This window comes from Strigops habroptila, chromosome 4 (assembly GCF_004027225.2).
Source record: "Strigops habroptila isolate Jane chromosome 4, bStrHab1.2.pri, whole genome shotgun sequence".
NCBI classification, from domain to species: Eukaryota; Metazoa; Chordata; class Aves; order Psittaciformes; family Psittacidae; genus Strigops; species Strigops habroptila.
Genome location: NC_046358.1, coordinates 12,134,781 through 12,156,226, shown reverse-complemented (window position 1 = coordinate 12,156,226; position 21,446 = coordinate 12,134,781). Strand labels below are relative to the sequence as shown.

Here is a 21,446-nt window from a genome sequence, read left to right as displayed (position 1 = left end):
GAAAGCACAGGTGAAGCCAGGAGACAGACGAGGGAAGAAAGCAGCACTGCTTCCTCCTTCCCAGTGGAAAACTCCCACTGTGTGCTCCTGAACATGCAGCACTAAATCAACAATACTTGGCAAACTGGGGCAGGCTGGAATGAGCCCAGTGCCAGGGAAGTGCTGCTGTGGCTGTATGCTAATGCACACTATCAAGTCCAACCGCTCTTCACCTTTTGCTCTTCTGTTCTGAACAAGCAAGAGCAGATTCTAGGCTTGAAAGCACTAGCACAAAGAGAGATGCAAATTCTGATCACAAGGTGGTGGTGGGGAAATCTGGATTTTGGAGCAAGCATATGTGGGGCATGGGGGCTGGTGAGAGCCATGCAGCTCCCAGGACAGTCATTAGCTTTGGTGCAAAAGAACATAAACTTTTTGCTGGGAAAATAAAAAGCAGAAGACTGAAAGAAGCAGCTGGTGGCTCTGGATTTAGGGCTCCATCCCAAGGTAGCTGCCTGCTGCAGAGCTCTGTCACTCACCACCCTTCTTCCTGATCTTGCTACCCAAGAGCATCAGAGCCATGTTCAGGTTTTTGCAGATGAGCTAATAGATGAGGACATGCTCATTCTGCTCACTTAGCTCCCAGCCCAGACTTCCTTAGCCACAGAAACAACATTACAACCCTTACTTGACTGCTGGCCCACACTGCAGGCAGAAGTGCAGGGGGCCAGTGGCACCAGTGCACATCACTGAGCGCCCAGATCCTCCCCAGCTTCCCACAGCAGCCTGCCTGCAGATGGGAATCTGGGGCTGGAGCAAGGGAGATGCTGCCAGGCATGGCTGATTTCTGAGGACAGGCAAAGAGGGAGACCACCACCTTTGCTAGGAAGGCCCCAAGGACACCCAAACCACCTCAGGACGGTGTGGGGAGCAGCAATGTCTGGGGATGGCAAGCTCCCGCAGCACCCAAGACCCTTTCCGCTCACCTCTTCGCAGCCACTGGAAGCGATGTGTGGGGGACATGCTTCCTCGCTCAGAGGTTCAATGACAGTCACCTCAGCAAAGTCCTCCACAGACTCCTGGAACTCTGGCAGGGACCGCCGGCCATAGCGCTTGCCACCTTTGATGTACTTGGGCTGTGCTTCCGGGGAGGAATCTGTGAAATTCAAGAACAAAGTGCATCAGTAACACGATTTTTGCAGATCCGGCTTCCAGGTCACATCATACAGGACTGGTTTGGTTAAAGCATTTTGAGCTCCAAATTGCCACTACCATTACCCCTGGGCAGGCATCAGTGGCTGCTCCTTTGCAGGACCACTACCCTCACCATAGCATCTGGCCTGATGGGTTGGAACTGGTCCTGCCCAAAAAAAAAAAACCCCAAAAAACCCCCAAAAAACAAAAAAGCTGTCGCCAAGCAAAACCAGGGCTCCATCTTCCTCATCCTTTCCCAATTCCCAGATCACATTTGCTCTGTTAACAGGATGGGGCAAAAAAAACCCCAACCTTGCAAACAGCTTCAGATGGAAAGTCCATTAGGTCTCTGCCCCTTGCACTAATCTTCATTACCAACAATGGGCAGGTTTAATTAGGGACAGCATTGCACTTAGGCAGCTCAAGTCTCCAGATTATGCAGACACCTGGGCGACTGCTGCTGCTTTCAGTGGATTTACATCACAGCTCGATTAAATGTGTGGCAAGTGGAAAAAAAATTGGGCAAGTTTGGAAGCAAATGTCTCCTGGGGGCCGACACAAGCAGCTAATCCAGGCGACAGCAGGGCAGGTCCCAGCTTGTGCTGTGAAACTAATGCCAACTGCAAGATCTAAATAACCCTTTGGAGTCATCTAATTACAGGGGGCTCCACTCACATTCCCTGGCTCCCAAAGCTTCCCAAAGCAAGCTTTTTGCCTTTGGGGACTGAATTATCCAGGAGCACTCACTGATAAGGATCAAAACAAAAAATAAATAAGCATGTTTGGGGCTATTTTCAGTGAGAATCATCCAATGTCTGGAGAAGGGGCCAAATTAAACCGAGGACCAAATTAACCAGGGATTCAATTAGGGAAAGGCTCTCTGCCGTGCTTTGTTTTGGTGTTTGTTAACCTTACCATCGAAACCCCCCCAGGACTTGATCATCTTTATTTTCCATCACTTGCAGCACACTGAGGCAGTGGCAAGAGCAGCAGCCTTTTAAAATTTTATTTGCAGAGCACTCTGGTACAAAATAAATGCAAGAGTGCAATACTAACAAGGCACAGGGAAGCTGTTCAGTCACTGACAAATGGTACACAGAAAGCAGAGAGTCTCTAAACACCCCCTGCCCAAATGCCTCCTTAGATAATATTCCTTCAGATATGGAAGAAGGCTTCAAGCTTGTTAGAGGAAAAATATTCTGCAACTTAGCTATACAATGAATTATAAAATACACAGGACTAGGAGTCCTTTGATTCCTCCAGCCTTGCACTCCATCCATCCATCCATATTGCAGCTCTAGGGAACAAACGCGGCGCCCGTGTTTGAACAAGGCCATTTTAACAAGATTTGCTGCAGCTGGGACTCGCACATGAAAGTTGTGTGATGAAGTGTGCCGATAGAAAAATCGCAATGAGACAGGCTGATTAAGTAAGAGCCTGAGAACAAAAGCAAACCTTATCACTCCTATTAAAGCTTGCCTGGTGGTGAACAATCTCCATCTAGCAGCTCTCTCTGAAATGCTAATGTTTGTGGCTACCCATTCACCCTTTTATTTTCTCCCTGCTGCCATCTCCCTGCCCTTGCAGAACAGGGCTGGGGGGCCTTTGGGTTTTTTTGAGAAATAGTTTTTCCTCCTCCAAGACAAACACACCTCCTCACCCATCTGTCTTTGGAAAGATGTGGGGGAAAAAGAAGCTGTAATTTAGCAATAATGAAGCTATGGCTAAATTTCTTTCTGGGTTCCCCAATGCTCAGAAGAGTCCCACTTCCCACCCTGACAGTGTGGTTTAGCCACTGCTGCAGCTGAAAATCCAGCTTTATGTGGAAAAACAGCCACCATGCCACCTTACAAGTGCTTTAACAGCAAGCAGAAATAGGAACATCTTTCCCCTTTTCCATTTTAAGCATTTGGAGGCTAGCAACTGATTTCTGTCCCTCTTCTTTGATCTTGGCACCTGGATGTGCTTGTTTTTCCTTTGCAATTAAAAAATCATGAAGCCTGAGAACATCCCCAGGAGGGAAAGGTGACCCTTCACAGTTTGAAAAGAGCAGAAACTTCACTCCTGCCTTGCAAAGCTGACTTCAAAATGGGTATGCCTGAGCCCAGCTACAGAAGGAATCCCAGCTCAGTCACGCTGAAATCCCATTTCCAGAGCCAGTGAGCTTCTGTTAACACTGGGTTACAGCTCTTTCCCTGCCAGCCCCCACGCACCTTTGTGCTGTTGGCTACTGGGTACCCAGTGCAGAACAAAGCACTAGTGTTACAGGGCCATGGCATTGTATTGGCATAAGGGATCACAGCCTGCAGCCCCACCCCCGGAAGCACAGACCCACCTCTTTTGCAGAAAACCCCATGCACCATCATCTCCGGACGAGCTGTGCATGGATACCTCCCATGCATGCATCATCCTGTAAGTCCCTCCATCTTCCTGCTTTTCTAACCCAACCCCCCAGCACTGCAGCTGATGCCCTTGGTACTCCTGCCATTCCCAGTATTTAGGGAAAGCTGAGCACACATGCCAGCAAAAAGCAGCAACCGATGCTCCCCAAATGCAGAAAGTTCACCGATGAGCTGAACTGAGTTTCCCATTTCCAGCCAAAAGAGGAAGGAAGGAAAGAGCTGCTCAATCCACACATTCTTTCAAAGGCACACAAACAGAAGGGAGATGTCAAAAATCAAAGCTTTCAGTGAGACAGGTGCCCATGAGACAGCCCTGTGTGCTATTTATCCCAAACACTGTAAAATATACCCCAGTATTGAACATCAAGGGGAGGCTGCTCTTCCTCAAGCCTGACCTCTGGTACCCCTTTCTGCAACCAGCCGCAAGGAGAGATGCTGCTCCCCCAAGACCCTCACTATTGTGTGGCTGACAAGTCCCTGAGAAAAGGGAAAAAAAGAGAAAAAGAAAATAGGATGAACGCTCCTTGCTTGCTACAGCCCTCGGCAATACACGGGCTTAGTAAAACACACTCCAGAGCTAATTAGACACTGGGGTCTGATCTGCCCCCCTGAACTGCTGCGGGGCTGGGGGTAAGAGCAGGAGCTGCTGAGAGAGCAAGCCTCTCACCTTCCTGACCCACCGCCCGGGGGTTTGTGGCCCTCAAATGTCTCCTGAAAAACAAAACCAAATCAAAACAAAAGCATTCCACAATAACTCTCCCCTGATTTAAGCGCTGCAGACAAAAGCTATCAATTCCCTGGCTTTCTCCCCCCATCCAACTCAACAGTTAAATGTCTCCATGGTTAGAGATTTACACTCGATTTTCTGCCTTTCTGTGCTAGATAAGTATTTTCAAAATCCTGCTCTGCCCTCCGATGCTTGGGGAGGAGAGGGGGGGCTCCCGTTGATGGCAAGCAGCATTTTCCTGGGCCCAGCATCAAAGCCGAGTGCAGACAAAAGGGGGTTTAGAGGAGGAAGATCCTCACCCCACAAACCCATTTAGAGACGAAATTAATTTTTTTACTGCTTAAGATCTGGAAGGGAGGGATCCTCCTCACAGCAGCAGACAGCCTTCCAGTGGGCAAAGCGCATCGCAGCTAGGATCTGCTAAATCCTAATCCTCCGAGACACCAGGTACTGTCTGAACTCCTCCTAGAACCTATTTCACACTTTGGGCTCAGCAACTGAGGCAGACAGGAGCAGTGGCTGGGTCACCACAGCCCCAGATCAATGCATTTTGGCCCATAGGCATTGCCTGTGCCTAGGTCACCCTGTTTGGACAGTCACACTGGTGACCACCTGTCCCCACCCAGGTCTGCTTGTGGAGATCTGTAATCCTGTGCTCCACCCTGGTAATCCCTCCCTATCCAGGCTTCCGCAACACACAGAGTTGACCTTTTATTTGCCAAAATGGGGAAGAAAAAAGCCTGATTTTTTTTTTTCCTTTCCACCCCCTTAAATCTATTTTATTGTCCTCAGACTCCCCTCACTGCTACAGTGGCCCATGGACAAAGAGCAGCAGCAACAGCCCCCAGCCCAGGTCTCCCAGCAGTAGCAGGCTCAGCCCCAGCCCTGCAGCAGCATCTCTCCAGAACAGCTAACCCCAGCAATCCAGGCTACCTCTGCCAGGTACCTCTGCAAAGGCCCGAGGTGCTGCTGGGGGTGACAGGTCTCCCTGGCAGTCACACTCCTGCTTGCAGGAGCTAAAACAAACACTAAAACAAACACTGTTTTAAGACACATTCAGGCCTTTTTCTGCTTTTCCCGGCATTTCCCCTATTCCTCTGCCCAGCCATGCCACTTCCCAGCAGAGCTGGGGTTTGCCCGGCTGGCTGATGCTCAGGTTTGCAGCTGCGTCTGTCCCCACACCAACATCCTTGAGGGGATGGAACTGATGACAGCAGTGCTGGGAACTCTGCCTGCCTTGGTTTTCAGGGCTGCTTCCCAGGCAAAGTGCCCGCAGCACATCAGGACCATCCTCCCTGCCAGCCTTCCCTTCAGAAAGGGAGTTTAGCTTTTTTGTCAAGAATAAAAACACCCCAATACAAATACATCAGCTGCTCTCTGCAAGCCTGAGTGCTTTTCCCACCTGCTGCTTCCCCCCCAAAACTAGGAAAGCCCCATCAGCCACTTCTGCAGGAACTGCTTTTGCATCCCATGTCAGTTTTGGTTCCTTGCCCCAGCGTATGGGTCCCACTGTGACCCCAGGGGCTGCCCCATCATGCAGAAGTTCCTTGTGCCAAGCCATCCTCCCTAAGCAAGCTGCGCTGCACCCATGGGGACAAGGATATTTCCCCTGCCAGGGCCCCTTGCCTGTGTCCACAGGCTGGCTGGGAGCTACAGGGGGGCACCTGGTTTGGAGAGCAAAGACACAAGCCCTCCAATTGTCCCCAAGGGATGTTTCAATCACCCAAGTCCCTGAGTAAGACCACATCATCAAGGTACACAGCCACTTCCTTGCAGAGCAAACTCTGCAGATGCAGCAAACAGCTTTAAGATCTGCGTGCCTTTCACTCCCCCTCCCCCAAATTAAATTTTCATTTAAATTATATGATTTGGAGCTCTTAACTCAATTTTTCCCAAGCCCGGGGCGGGCTGTAACACCAGCATTTCCACAGTCACTGACAGTTTGACACCAACAGCACAAAGCAGCTTGTTCTCCAAATCTCGAGTTTGATCTAAATTAAAAGCAGCAAAGACTTTGGCGTTAACCGACCTGTCAAAACACATTAAAAATAAATGCCTCCCAGGCCTGCCTAGTGCAGGCTCCCTACCTGCACTGCATGCCCTTTGATTACCTGTCGTGCAAGACCCAGCTGACAAACGTGTCCCCAAGGAGGGCTCTCCAGCTCCAACACAGCCTCTTGCCAGCTGCATTTGTAATTTCCCCTGCAATAATCCCAAATTTAGCCCTTTCTGGAAGATTTATTTATATTTAAATCAACCCGGAGCTTCTCAGCCACATGATTCCCCAATAAATGCAGAGCGCTGGATTAGTTCTGGTTCACTGGGGTGCTGGGGCTGCCTCCTGCTCTGTGCCAGCTCCTCTCTGAGGGGCTGGAAGGGATCACAGCAGACCTGACCCCTTGCGAGGCACTGGTGAGACTCCCCCCTCGCTCCTGAGCATCTACTGACCTGTGCTGGGAAATTGCATTAACGGATGCCGGGTGCAAGTGCTGTCATCACCCACGTCCCTCTAAGCATTCAGAGCTTTGGAAATGAGGGGTGGAAAATAAAAGTAATCCATCAATTGCATCTCTGGGGCCCTGCAGTTTTTGCAGCCTATTTAATGGGGAGAGCGGTAATTTTGCTGAGAGGCTGCGCTCTCGAGTGGAGGATGCTCCAGCTGAGATTGATGCTCCAGGAGAGGAAACCTGGAGTTTCCCCTCTCCCCCTTTGCTAAGCTGTTTTCTCCTTCAGGGATTTCACAGCTCTGCTGCTCTGAAGGCAGGATTAGGGATTTACATACAGGTGTGACAGCAGGCAGACTGCAGCCCCCCAGCTCCAGCTGGAGCCACCGGGGCTCAGCCCTCACTCCACAGCTCCCCAATGCTCCCAGCACCACCAGCCCACATGCACAGAGAAAGGGAGGAGGGGGCACACCAAAGCTGTGACCCCATTTCCTGCCAAGAGTCTAAAAAGCCACATTTTCAAGGCACGCTGAAACAAAGCAAGATAAAACCAGGACAGCGAGGAATAGCAGCACCCACTGTTTCTCCAACCAGTCCCAACTTGGTTTGTCAGAGGGCTCATCTTGTTCAGACCCCTAGGAGAAACAGTCACCTCAAAGTAGCTTCCTACAGGTCTGACCTCACCCTGCTCATCTCAGACACAAGGAAATGGCATGAACTTTAAAGAAAAATAATGCAAATCAGTGCTAGACAGGAGGGGTATTTGTGTGCCGAGCAGCCCATCTCTAGGAGGAGGTCTTGCAGAGTTTCCCCTTACAATCTTCACAACAAAGAGCAACACCCAAAGCCAGCAGAGGTTTCCAGTAAAGCACTGCTGTGCCCCAAGACAGATCCCGTCACCAGCCCCTCAGAGGCATAGCAGGAGCACAGCAGCTACCACTGGCTCAGCCCTTCTGCTGAGCTGAGGCTTCTGTGCCTGCATCACACCACCTCAGAGCCAAAGCACTCGAGTGGAGGGAGCAAGGGGATGTGCCAGCCCTGGCTGGGAAAAAAGCAGCCACAGCAATAAAGTGGCCATTTGATTGCCTGCCCCTAACTATCTGCTGCAGCTGGAGAGCACCCAAAGCATCCCTGGCCACTGGAAGCATTGTGAGATAGAGAGACCTCAGCACATTTAGCAGCCTTGGGACATCTTGAGCATCTGAAGTGCCATTAGGGGTCTCCACACAGACATCACATGCCTCTCCAGGCATTTAGATCGTGCTAATGGGATATAAATACCTAATAGCTCAGAAAATGCTTTTGTACAAGGCTCCACAACAGACCTTAACTCTCTATTCTCCCTAGGTCTGGGCATCCAAGCAGAAGAGCCTATCTCAGCACTAAAAAGCACTTTCTCTTCTAAATTCCTCTGTAACAGCCACCCATGTCTGCTTTGCCTAAGAAAAATATACTATTTTAGATAATTCAGTATTTACCTGGTTCTTGGAAGCGCTCTTCATTTGACAGGGTTCTGGATAAGATGAGGATAAGTGCTTCTTTAAATTGATCAAAGTGGACCTGTGGGGAAAAAAGGAAGAAAGGAAGAAATCAACTGGTGCAGAAAATTAAATATCATGCTAATAATCCATCAGGAAGATAGGCAGCAATGCAAAGCACTCAGACCACCACACTGAAACAAGAGCATGCCTGAGTCTGCCAACCACCTCAGCAAGGGACAAGACTGAACTTCAGACTTGGGGCCTGGGGAAATGACACATGAAGACACAACCAGCATCTTTGAGTGTGTGGAAAAAAGATGATTGCTATCACAGAATGACTCAAAGCCACTGCTTTAATGCATGGGTTGGGTTTTTCTTACAAGCAAGACAATGAAATAATACATCCCCAGGACCAGGGAGCATCTCCATTGCTTGGGATGACCTGGCCAGGGCCAGTGGCTCCTACAGTGAGATACCAGTCCTGACCAGGGATGAGATATTCAGCTGTGGAAATGCTTCACTGCCCTAATTAAGCTTCAGAAACCACTTTTTTAAAGTGGATAGCAGAAAATAGTGTCCTTTTCGAGGCAGCCCTATCCTGGCACTCCTGCCTGCTGCAGCTCCAAAAGGGTTGGAATGGAAATACCATGTGTGGAGCATGGCTACAGGAAAAACAAGGAGGGATGATCCTACCACTGGGGTTTTTTCCCCCCTCCTTTTCCATCTGTGCCTTCCTAGAAAGCCTCCTGCCTCACCACCATGAGCAGTTGTAAAGGGGCTACAGCATCCTTCACAGCTGCGCTGGGGAATGTCAGCAATTCCAGCCGTGGGGGACAGAAACCCAGGGACAGCTGGGGAAGCTATTTGACATGGGTCAGTGGCGAGACAAAGCTGGCTGCTATGACTTCTTTTGGCTAAATAAATCCTGGAGAGAATTTTTACACTGAACAAGAGACTTCATTTAAAGAACCCACCAAGGTTGCCCTTGCTGGCAAAGCTGTTGCTGTGAATCCAGCACGAGGAGCAGTCAGAGAGAATTCTTAACACTGTGGAGGAGCAGCATTAGAAGCAAATCAAAGTCCAGGTCTGAAGTTTGCCAGCTTGCTCTCGGGGTCCAGCCAGCCCCAAAAAAGAACATCATGCTCCCTGGCAGACAGGGGATGGCAGGGATGAGCTCGGGGCTCAGGCATGGGCCGCCATGCAGCGGACCACCTCGCACTGCAGCTCATGCGGTACCAATCATCTCTGTGGTTCAAAACACACGCTCCCCAAGTAATTAAACAGTTAGAAATATGTTCAGCAAAGAAACTTGTCAAGGATGCCTTCATCTGAATACTAATTGCTGCCATTCATTTCCAAACACTGGTGTACTTCAAAGGACAGTTTACAGAGATAGGAGAATTTGCCCGATTAAAAAAAACTTGACATTTAGACTAAATGAGCATGAATAAAAGATGAGGGCGTTCGAAAAACAGGTCCCCTCCACTGGGATCTTCTCAGGAAGGGAACAGTGACAACAGCCACGGGGATAGGCAGAGCTGGTCCTCGGATAGGTGCTGGGACTGGGTTTGAATGGGACCTCATGGTAGTAAGAAAATAAAGTAAGAATCACTTTGCATCACTCGTGCAAACACACTGCATGTGTACAACCACCTGTGCAGGCGCAGAGAGCACCACTGACATGTAACCTGCTCTGCTTAACAAGCCCCATAACTTGTGTTTGCCAAGAAGCACTAATGAAGGGGAGGAAGGCAGAAGGGGGGCTGAGCCCTCACTGCCACAGCCGCACGCAGGACAGATGGCTCCGGCATCGAGGCCATGGAATGATTTTACCATGACCACAATGTCCAAAGGAGCCCGTGGAAGATTAGGCTGTGAGGCAGGAGGCGGCCAACCTCCAGCCCCCCCCGTGCCAGCTCCTTGGTCAGCTACACAGCAGGATTTAAAATGCAAATCAGCAGCAGCAAGACCCAACAGCAGGCACCTGCACAGGCTCAGAGGGTCCCACAACACCTTCTGCGCAGCAGTGCCCAACTCTGGAGATACAGCCCAAGATAGCAGAGGGGGGTATTTTTCCTTAGGAAAGTTTCTGGCCCATCCCAACACCAGATAACCAGGAAAAACAGTATCTGTCTGTGGTGCACATTTGAGGTCAGATGTTGCATGTGTGTACACAGAGTACTTAGAGAAATACAACTGTTCAAATCAGAGCTGTGCTCAAGCACAAGCTAGGCAAGGCGGCCTGCCTGACAGCAAAGCCACAAATACTACAGTGCCTCCTATTTTAAAGAAAGCCTAGTATTTTAAAGAAAACCTTTGCCACTGCTCTTCAGCAATGTTCTCGTTCTATATCCCCATCCAATTTAAACACCAGTGTGCATCCAAGGTGGGGACGTGCATCCTGGGGAGATACAGAATAGGTGATGCTCACACCACAAAACACCCCACATGTGTGTGCTTGGTGTCAGCACACCTCCAGCACCCACGTGCTGGCACGCAAAGTCACACTCCTGCCTGTGCACAGGCACTTTCAGGGACGTGACAGCCCACATGGGCAGGCACAAGTCCACAGCAACAACCTTTGGGTTTGCTTAGAGAATATTCCCAGCAAAGGACAGGCCTAAAAGCCCTGGGGAGGAGAGCACAAAAGCACCATCCACTTATGGAAAACCGCTTCAGACACTCAAGCTAACCCAAAAGCTTTACAAACACAAGACAGAAAGCATATACCAGCAAAACACTGTTGCAGTGCTGAAGTTTAATACTATTTTCAACATGCTGGACTAGATTTGGGGTATTTCAGAACTTCCAAGTTGTGCATCTGCTCGCAGGGGCCTTGAACAGCAGGGCTGATCCAAACCAGCCTGAACACAGCAGAGTTCGGGAGGCAATGACATGGAACATGTTTGTGCCAACTCACAGGACACACATCCTGGCAAACCCCAGTGAGACCAGGGTTCTGCACAGCGCTGCAGGCATGTTAAGTCCCCAGAGAGGAGAATTTTCCCTAGAACAAGTAAATCAGAGGCAAACAAGACTAATATGCCAACACAGGCATAGCAAGCCCAGCTTCCCCACAGTAATCAGAAACCAACCAAGCTGCCAGCTGCTGAGCAACCCCAGCACCTTTGAGAAATCTCAATTCCGGCTTTAAAGCAAGTTTCCTATGAAGCTGTGACTTATTAGCACTAGAAAGAGAGTGTGCATGTGCCAAGCTACCTGCTGCTTCTCACTATTTGTCCCTGCAATGCAAAGCAGCAGTCTGCAACCCCAGACTCTGGAGCAAACCAGCACGGGTGTCTTCAAGCTCCCTCTCCTTGATCTTCAAGCAACGTCCTTTTCCCAAAGCCCTGTCCCTGCCTGCAAACCCTTTCTAACAGCAGCAACCACAAGGTTGCAGAGGGAAATGTCAGGTGGGGAAGACACAGGAACAGGGCAATCTCGCAACCAAGTCTCCTGCCTGGCATGCAAAAAGATGCTGCATGTTAAGGGGAGCAGCATCACAGCTGGCTCAGAGGGAGTATATTTGCAAGAGATCACCAGCCAAAGCATTGAAAGGAGGTGACAAGCAAAGCAAAACCCTATGCCACAGTGTCCTTGCTGCAGGCTTGCTAATGCAACAGGACTGGGGCAGGGTAAAACCTGAACTCCCCATCTCTGCTTGAGGACAGTCCTTGTGCTGGGTCAGGAAGTGCCCAACTCACCCCCATCCCTGCAAATCACATAACCACAGTCATCCTGCAGCCCATGAACACTGTCCCCAAGACACCACTCTGCATTAGCTGCTAATTAATGGGCAAAGCCTCTCAGAGGCCAGACAAGGAGGACATGCCTGTATGTATTCTCTCAGTCCTGCAGTCAAGTGTGAGGGGCCAGAGAAAATAGCCTTCCCAAGGAACCCTAGGAATTGCTGCGAGCATCGCCTCCGCACGCAATCTCATGGGGAAAGTGGTTCTGGGATGGTTTGGCTCTGCTGCGAGTCAGGGCAGGATCTGCACACCCCCGCTGGAGCTCAGAGATAGCGTGTACCCATTAATCCCCACAGCATTGCACAGAGCGTGCCGGGGATGCAGCGTGTCCAGCCCCTCACTGGGATGCTGGCACGGCTCATGGTCCAACCGGGCAGCCCCACCACAGCATATTCATCCCCAGAGCAGAGCCCCCAGCACAAAAGCAAGCACGTGGCCCCACCAAGTTGCCCCTCAGCAGACAAAACCGTCCCTCCGCCACCGCCGCCCCCCTCCCCGGTGCCCTCCCATAAAACCGGGGCTCTGGAAGTGCAGGCAAACAAAGGCTGCTCCCACCACACACAGGGACCATCTGCAGCAAGGAGCTGGCAGGGCAGGTGCAAGGAGACTGCACTCGGAGCAACGTGTTTGCTGCTATTCTCCCGACGAGCTCCCTAGGAAACCCAGAGGATTCGACAGCTATTAAATCAGGCTCGCGCTTAGACATGGGCCATTGCTGGTGCTAACAAGCACAAATGCCGGGGAGATGGGAGGAAGCACAGGAAATGGATTCTTCTGGCACGATTCAAGTCACAGGTTGTAAACGAGAACCATTCCCCCAAGACAAAGCAGGGGAATGAAATAAAAGTGCTCCTCAGGATGTCTTGTGCTATGGGACAGCTCGCAAGGATGGAGCTCCTGGCTGGGATTGGGCAAGCATGACACAGCACTTGGGATGCTTTAGCAGGGGCTTTTTGGTGCCGTTGGGCTGAGCATTTACAGCATTTAACTTTGCCTTCCACTCACTCTGAGCAGGCCACAGGGATGAGCACTGTTGCTTTAGCCCTGATCAGCCACGACAACCATATCTTTCATACTGCTCTTCCTTCCTCCTCCATCCCACTATCCTGCAAGCAGCAAAGCCAGAGAACAGCATCTGAGCAGCGGAAGCTCACAATGTCTGAGCAACACAGGAAGTCTCCAGTGCACGAGCAAATGCCACACTGCAACTCCAAAGGTGAGAAACCTCTGCCTGGACCCATCTGTGCTCCAGCACTGCTCACTGTCAGCAGAAGAGCTAATGCCCCAGGGCAGGCAAGGAAGAGGAGGCTTTGTTCATTAAAGGAGTTGGTTTGTGAAAGCTGCAGACTGATAGGAAACTGGAGTTGGGATGGCTGCTTAGCTCACGTCTACTGAGAGCCCTAGCTGCTCTGCTCCGCACTTTCTGATATTAATAAGCAGTGATGGGATTTCAGGGTGATTTTGAGGGAAGCGTCGAACACACTGGGAGCACAGTGTGCCGGGAAAGAGATAATGCACAAACACAAGGACATCCATGCTGAACATGGAAGTCCCCCCAAGGGCAAGCTAGGCTTTTGAGCTTCCTCTCAACAACCTGGCATTTAACTCTATAAAGGTATAACCACAACTGAAAAAGTCACTTTGGAAAGCATGGTGTGCTCACTGGCCACAGCTCCCCTCCACAGGCTCATGGGATGCTGCAGCCCTGCAGAAGAAGGAGCCATTGGTCCCCAAAACCCAACACCAGGTAAGGTGGACAAAGGCGGCTCAGTCAGTGACTGCCGGTGTTGGACAACAGTCTCTTCTTTAGAGAAACGTGCATAACTGCATGTGGCTCCACCAGTTTAACTACAGCTTTAAGTCAAGGTAAATCACAGGCTCAAGCCCTGGCTGTACCTCCCCAGCACTGCAGTTTGCGCAAGCACCCGGTGAGCTGGTTTGGGGACATGACCCAGACCAGAAGCAGCACTAACCAGTGCTGGGGGCACATATGCAGTGTGAACCAGCATGTGCTGGGCTGAGTACCAGCACCAGTGTGAGGGCAGCAGGGACCCAGCACTCTGTTTAACCTTGGACATTGGAATAATACACCGTGCATCAGCGCAATGCCGGCACACAAGGCTAAACACACAGTGGTTGTTTCTGAGAGTTTCAGACTACCTCCAGTCAAGGAAGATACATAATGAGCAGTTTCCTTCCCTGTTATCACTAAACCCCCTCTCGGAAAGCTGCCCTGTGCCCACCCTGCTGAACAGACCAACAGACACTGCCAGTCCTGCAGCCCCAGAGCTTCAGGGGTGCTGGATATTCACAGATTACAAACATTCAGCCTCTTTCCATCACCCTCCCATGCACACAGGAGCAGCTGCCTGGCATTGCCTTGCTCCCAGGCCCCAGATCCCCCCATTGTCCCCCACCATCACCCCAGACTTACTCTGCCTAAGAGGTTGTCCTGGAGGAGGGTCTGCTGCAGCGCCGGGGCTACCTCCTCCAGGTGCAGCACATGGCAGAGGTCAGTGAGCTCCTCCTGCCCCAGGGACCCCGTGCCTCTGCTGTCGAAGCTGTCAAAGAGCTCCTTGAGGCGAGCTTCATACTGGTCCTGCTCAGCTTCATCCATCCCATAGCCTGCCACACTCACCTGCAGGGAGAGATGGAGCCAGTTAACATCAATCACACTGCCCACAGCACAGTCTAAAAACCCCAAGGGCTGGTACGGAGGCAGCCCACGACACTGTTTATTCACAGTGAGTGAACCTGGTGCCCTACCACTGCTCCATCCTCTTCCGTCCCACTAGGTGAAGGCAGGAGTTGCACAGCAGAAAGACCAAGGGGACAAGCCTGCAGAGCCACCCCACGCTGTCTCCATTAGTGTCTCAGCTGGAGCAGCTGAGGAGCTGCAGGGGAAAATTGCTCCCTTGAGCCCTTCTGGTTCCCAGGTGTTGCAGGTGATGCTTTGCTTGCCTTAGCGAGAAGATAAACAATAATCCCAGCAGCAGCAGCAGCTCACCAGTGGCAGGGAGGAAAGCACGGGGCTCTACCTGCAGAGGGGAGGGCAGGAGATACCAATCACTGCCTCTGCCCCCATCTTAACACTTCAAGCCAGCCAGCCACCATATACACCTCCCTCTATGAACACGAAACACCTCTCTGTGCCAAATATGCTCATTTTCATGCTGGCCTGAGTTCAGGGAGCCTCAACACACTGTCAGCCCTATTGATGCCAGTGTGCAGCATCTCTGCTTTCTTCCACAACTCCAGCGCACCCCTGCTGCATCACTGCCCAGTCCCATGGCACTGTTCTCCTTCACGTACTTCATGTCAAACCCTGCCTGAAGGCAGAGAACTGTTTGACAGGGGACACTGCTAGGATGGCAGCAAACCCAGCCCCAGAGCAGAGCTGAGCCCAGCATGGAGGCAGCTGAAACATATTTGGTCTCCTGCACCAGCAAACAAAGCCAAGGTGGTTTCCTTACCACTTGCCCAAGAGCTTCACCCTCCCCTCCAAGTCAACAATTTCTCATCTCTCTCATCCCATTGCTAACCAGAGCATCACAGCCCCAGGAACTGTTCTGGCAGGGAACAAGGAGGGAAATTTCCTGTCTGAAATGAAGGATTCAGCTGGCATCCCATTACCCAGCTTGGCTGCCGGGCTCCCCACTGGCTTAATGCAGCAGCAGTGTAACCCAGTGCCATGACACAGCCCTGGCATGCACAGCCACCGCAGCAGACGTGCACAGGCGCTACAGCCATCATCGACAGGGCGCACCAGTGGCAACCGGCATTGCAGGGACCCAGTGCCCCAAGGGCACAACTAGGTACCCCGGGATGCTCAGCAAGCCTCAGACCATCGCACAAGAGCCAGCCAAGTCTCTGCGTGAGCTTTGTTTTGCCAGTGCTGCTGCAGGTCATCTCATCCAGATTTCCCAAAGAGGAGGTCCTATCCAGACCTCCTCAATGTCCAGCCCTGCTATGGAGCAGCCACTTGCCACCATCTCTCTTGGCATCGCAGGATGCCTGCAGCTGTCTGTGTCACTGGCAGTGCTCACAGACATCCCAGAACAAGCGAAGCTGCCCCAACTGCAAGGTGAAGCCCAATTTTACCCCTTGCCCACTACTGCAACCTTGAGGAACACTATAATCTTCTAGAACATCGTAAGCCATCACATCAGCTCACAGAAGCACCCCATGGCGGACAGGCAATTAGAAAAGCCTGCCCAACATGGCTGGATAACTGGGAAACAACCGGGGCAGCACTGCAGCAGCTGTGTCCTTGATTTTGCCGGCCACACTAGTAGATGACAGCAGAGCAGCACCAGACTCCCATGCCTGCTGAGGGATGTAGGCCTGGCGCCAAGCAGCACTCAGGGTCCACAGGACAGAAGTAGCCCAGCCTGGCTGTCTTTCCTCCCGTGCCGACATGAGCAAGGATGGCAGCACCGCCAGACCTCTCAAGAGAGTGGACAAAATCCCACCCCCATCCCCACATCACCCAACCTGAGCCTCAAACCCTTGGTGTCCCCTGGTTTCCAGCCACCGCCAGATGCCTCTTGCTTAGCAAAGCATCCAAGCACTGCAGGGAGAGGCGAAGGTACAGATGCATTTGCATTCAGCTCAGGTCACAGAGGAGTTGTCAGCACCCAAAAACTCAAGTGCTTGCAAGCAGAAGGAAGGCAACAAACTACTTTCTGTTCTCAAGCCAGCAACCCCATTTCCCACCCACACCCATGGCTCAGCACACATGGGGCTCCATAATGGCTGTTGCTGGGTACCAGCATTGGGAAAGCCCTGCCCAATCCAAAGCTCACAGCCAAGCCTACAGCAAAGGCAACACCAACCCATGGAGCTTCCCAGGCATTTCTGAGCTTCTTATCTTCAGGGTCAGCCACCTCCTGCTCCCCAGAAACCTCTCCAGCACCCGACCCTACTTCCACACCACGAGAACCAGTTCCCCAATCAGACTGCACAAAGAGCCTAAATGCCACCTCCCAACATGTCCCTGAGCACCCATGCTGCTGGAACATTGGGATCACCCTGTCTCAGAGCCATACCAGCAAGCAGCCCCCAAAACCTACCCCAGATGAGTCCAGATGTGCTGAAGGACCCTGGGGACCCCATAAAAGAATACAATCCCCAAAAGAGAAGGGTGCATGGTCCCTGCCTGGGGCAAACCCGCCCTACAGCTCCGGTGAGGTTTTTGGCCCCGCCAGCCTCACATATCCCCACGGCAAGGGATGGTCAGAGCTCCACACAAGCTCAGTGAGACCCAGCTACCCTTGCACAGCCCAGAGAGGGGATTTCATACCTTCAACATAAAAAGCATCAGAAATAAAGAATGACAATGCTCTTCACCTACCTGCAGTCAGTCAACAACAGCAAGCTGCTGGCAGAGAGGCGATCCCGCATGCATCCTGCACAACCTCCATCTTAGGAAGCCGGCTCCAGCAGGCAGCCGGCTGCACAAGGTGACCCAAGATGCCTACTCTCAGCTGAATTATTCAGCAGTGCTTCGGGGAGGGGGGTAAAAGAAAAGCCCAACCCTCCTACCTGATGATTTCACAGGCTGCCTGGCATCACTCAGCAGTCAAAATAATGAGGTCAGCGGCGTCAGAGCCCCAGCGCACACAGCCACCCTCTGCACCCAGGCACTGGAGCTGCCCTGCAGGGTAGGGGATGGGAGACTGGCAGCAGAGAAAGGGCTAAGAGGGGAGGGGAGGAGCACAAGAGGCACACAAAGCCTGAATTAAGCCCCAGCCTTTCATCTCCACTCCAGATGGGCCAGCAGCTGAGATGCAGGAGGGCAGCCCACAGCAGGATAATAGGGGTGGGCAGCAGCTGATTGTGGGCTCCCCATCTCCACTTAGGGCATCACTTTGTTCAGATTTATAGCTGCCCTTCTGTGTCATGTTAAGTCTCCCCAAATGACTGGCTTGAGCAGACGGCACAGAAAGGTGCAGGTTTAGGACAACCACTTGGAGTCACAACCACATTATTGTTTATTCCTGTTCTCCCTATAACAAGTCCCTAGAAGCAAAGCGCTCAGGGATGATGAGAAGACGAAGTTTTCACTGGCATTTCTTTCCTTCCTTCCTTTAAAGCCACCCCCTCCTGAGAGCCAGATAACCTTCACAGCACACAACGTGGAGGCCTGATATGACTGAATTTGCAGCTAAATTTAACTCAGTATATGCATAAGCAGTAATTTCCACTTGGCATATTAAGTGCCTGGAATCAATACCAACCTCAAAGCTTTAGCTTCCATCCAACGAAGACACAGATTACCTGGTCAATCAATGGCACCATCAGGTAAAAACACTACAATTAGCACAATGCTTTTTTTTTTTTTTTTTTGTACAAAACAGTATTAATGCAAACAGCATTCATGCGAGCTGCTCAATGGCACAAGCTGGAGATTTTAGGGATGCTCTGCCCAAATGCCCCCATGGGCTGCACCATCAACTGCCCCTCTCCAGGGCTAGGGGCTACCCTGCCTCCATCCCAACCAGTCCTCCACAGAAGGCAGCGGCCTGGAACAAGTAATCTCCTTCAAGGGACAGCATGGAAAATGCTGCTTTGCTCCTACTTACTCAATTGCCTCGACTCAAATGAGGGCCTGGCAATTAGAAGCAGGTAAGTGCCCAGTGGAGCAGCATCACGTCGCCACCTCCAAAACACGAGCACCCACTCCCCAAGATGTAACCGTTTGGTAGCATCCACCCCATGCTGAAGAGCAAGGCCAGGCACGAGCAGGTTAAAAGCAACTTGCCTTTCTCCCTACACTTGTGCCAACTAGGATGATGTGAACGCAACTGGCAAAAACCCACCAGGATCCCAGTTTTTAATGGCAGGATTTATGACAAGATGCCCACCAGCCACCAAAACCAGACCCTTAAGCCCTTGATGGAAAGCCAGATCTGAGGTTGTCTCATTTAACTCATTATCTCCTTCCCCTAATGAACCATCTCATCCATCGCAGCTGCAGCAATTCACTGTGTACACCCTCAAGCCCCCCACACCACTGCCTGTGTCAGGATGATTTCTGAGCTCAGCCCACCCTGCAACACCCATCCACAAAGGGTCATGCCAAGAAACCAAAGAGAAGGGGAAAAACAAAACCCCAAAGGACAGTGAAGCACCCAAATATCAGTAAATCACTTGACAGCACACCCGACTCGTCAAGGGTCACCACCAAAGTCAAGCTTTACAGCTGGCAGTTCCTCCTCCCCATTGAGTATAGCCATAATTTTTTGGCATTGGCTGCTTTGCACCTCAATGCCACCTCTCACCGTGCTCCCCAAAACACAGCCAAACTCTCCAAAGTTGGCAGAGAAAGGAGATTCTGTTAACCAAGCCCCACTCCAGATTAGCAAAGCAACAATGGCATATAAAGTACTATAAATTTATGTAAAGAGCTTCAAAAGAAGGCAGCGTTTTGAATATTCACACCACCCCAGTATTTGCATTGTAATAGGGCCTTTCAATCAGCAGCCTTCCCCTCCATAAGGAAAAACAATGCGCCCATCTGGTTTGGTTTTGCAAATCGGGCTGGAGTTGCACTGCAGTAACTGGGGGAGCCTGGGTGCCATAAAACCCAAGGTAGAGGCACAAAGCTGACAATTTCAGAAGTAAACAAAGCAAGCTGGCAATTTAACCAGTGATACCTCACACACCAGGGAGTCAGTGATACAGTAATTCCCGGGGAGCTCAGCCCCGTGCTGGCTCCGATAAACCTGGTCTATGCTGAATCACGGCGATAACGCCATGTACCCATCCCACTGCGGGGACCGTGCAGTGAGCCTCTGCCATCATCCCTGTTTTGGTGAGCAGATGGGAAAGACGGGCAGGATAAACACACCCACCCAAACTGACACTCACTTGCACGGCAAACCCCGGGTACACCCTGCCCTGGTGGCTGACCCTCCCAGGCTGCGGGTTTGGGCTTCCCTGGCTCATAGCCTCAACCCCATCCTTACCAGGATGCACCACAGGGGACGGGGCCCACGGTTTGCGGCCAGACAGCAGATGCTGTCTGCCGCCTTGGTGACAGCAAGGACTTCGCCTACGACAAAACAACTGCTGTTACAAATTCCTCCAACCTCAGCCTGCTGCTTCTCAAACCCGAAGAGAACTGAGCCAGAGCCGGCTCCGACTCCCAGCATTTTGGGGCGTTCGGAGCACCCAAATATCAGTAAATCATTTGACAGCACACCCAGCTCTTCAAGGGTGGCCACCAAAGCCAGCTGTCCGGTGACAGGGGTGCACCGCGGGACAGGGTGCTGCCACCGCTGCCGCTGCCCCCAGTGCAGAGGTCCCCACTGCCGAGGCCGCGAGGACTTTGGCGTGGCTCCCCAGTCCTCAAAACCCCATCACTACATCGCACCCTCTGACTAGGTGACCCCTCTCCCTTTCCCAGCACCCCCCAACCCTCCCCGCGCACCCACCTCACCAGGTCGCCCCGTCCCCGCCGCCCCGGGCCGGCGCCCCGCACACACGGCTAGAAGGGGCGGGCTGCGCCCCGGAACCGCCCACGGAGGAGGGACCGGCGGCAGTCAGAGCCCCCCCCCCCGGCCCCGGGGCTGGGTGAACCCCTCCACCGCGGTGCTCCGGTCTGTCCCCACCCCCGACGGCGCGGTCCCGTTCCCCCCGCGGGCTCACCCGGCGCAGCTGCCGGTGCCTCCGGCACGGAGGAGCGTTGTGAAGAGAGCGGAATAGAACGGAATGGAAAAAAGGCGGCGCCGCGTTCAAATGCGGCGGCGTTTATTGGGTCACGGCGTAGGGGCGGCTCCGAGGGTGCGGGGCGGCCCCGGGGCGGGAGCGACCGGCGGCCTTTGTGCAGCGGGGCTCCGCCGGCACCACCCGGTCCCGCCCCGTGCCCGGCACCGGCAGCGCCCCGCACAGCGGCGGACGGCTGCGTGGGGTCCGCCCCGTGTCCCGCACCGCCGTGGTCCTCCCTGTCCTTTCCCCTTGGGTGGCATCAAATTAGTTCTTAACATCCCACACCCGAGTGGCGTCATCCTGGCTCCCCACTGTTCTGCACCCCTCGGGACATGGCCCTGCAGCCCCTCATTATAAAAAAACCAAACAATGGCACATCTGGACTGCCCCATGTCTGAAGGACATGACATGATGTCACCCCACTGTTCCCTGCCCAGGGGACATAGCACCCTGGCTTCCTCCCATCCCAGGGCCTGCAGGGTTGGCATCCCCCAGGGATGTCCTTGTGTCACCATGCCGCATATCGTCGCACCCAGCCCTGCTGCTCACTCCAGCACCCATGGTGGCTCAGCACAAAAACGCACCTGTGCCCCCCACTTGCTCTGGGGGAAGGGATGACCCTTTGCTCCATAAGCCATTCCATTGGGGGGGGAGAGGGGGTCCGGGGTGCTGACGCACCTGCCATGGCACCTCAAAATTCAAACCCTTATTTAAACCTTGGCAGCCACCATTAGAGTTTGGAGCCACCAGCCACTCAC

The 21,446-nt window shown here is 52.4% G+C and overlaps 1 protein-coding gene across 11 annotated transcripts in view; it reads right to left on the bottom strand.

Annotated features, from left to right (window-relative positions):
* Nucleotides 1–20,685, bottom strand: part of NIN (ninein) — a 69,736-nt gene extending 49,051 nt beyond the window's left edge. For 6 of the 11 annotated variants that reach the window (XR_003991245.1, XR_003991247.1, XM_030484861.1 and 3 more), the window contains exons 1-4: nt 20,415–20,478; nt 14,411–14,614; nt 8,225–8,306; nt 966–1,135 (exon numbers count right to left, since the gene is read on the bottom strand). Coding sequence is in view for 9 of the 11 variants with exons in the window: in XM_030484861.1 (XP_030340721.1) it covers nt 966–1,135; nt 8,225–8,306; nt 14,411–14,593 (435 nt within the window). In the remaining 2 variants the exon portion in view is untranslated. Of the gene's footprint in view, nt 1–965; nt 1,136–8,224; nt 8,307–14,410; nt 14,615–17,329; nt 17,674–19,946; nt 20,033–20,414; nt 20,482–20,628 lie in introns of those variants that run through there. The other 5 variants (XM_030484863.1, XM_030484864.1, XM_030484865.2 and 2 more) reach the window with 5 other exon arrangements.
* Nucleotides 20,686–21,446: the final 761 nt, after the last annotated feature.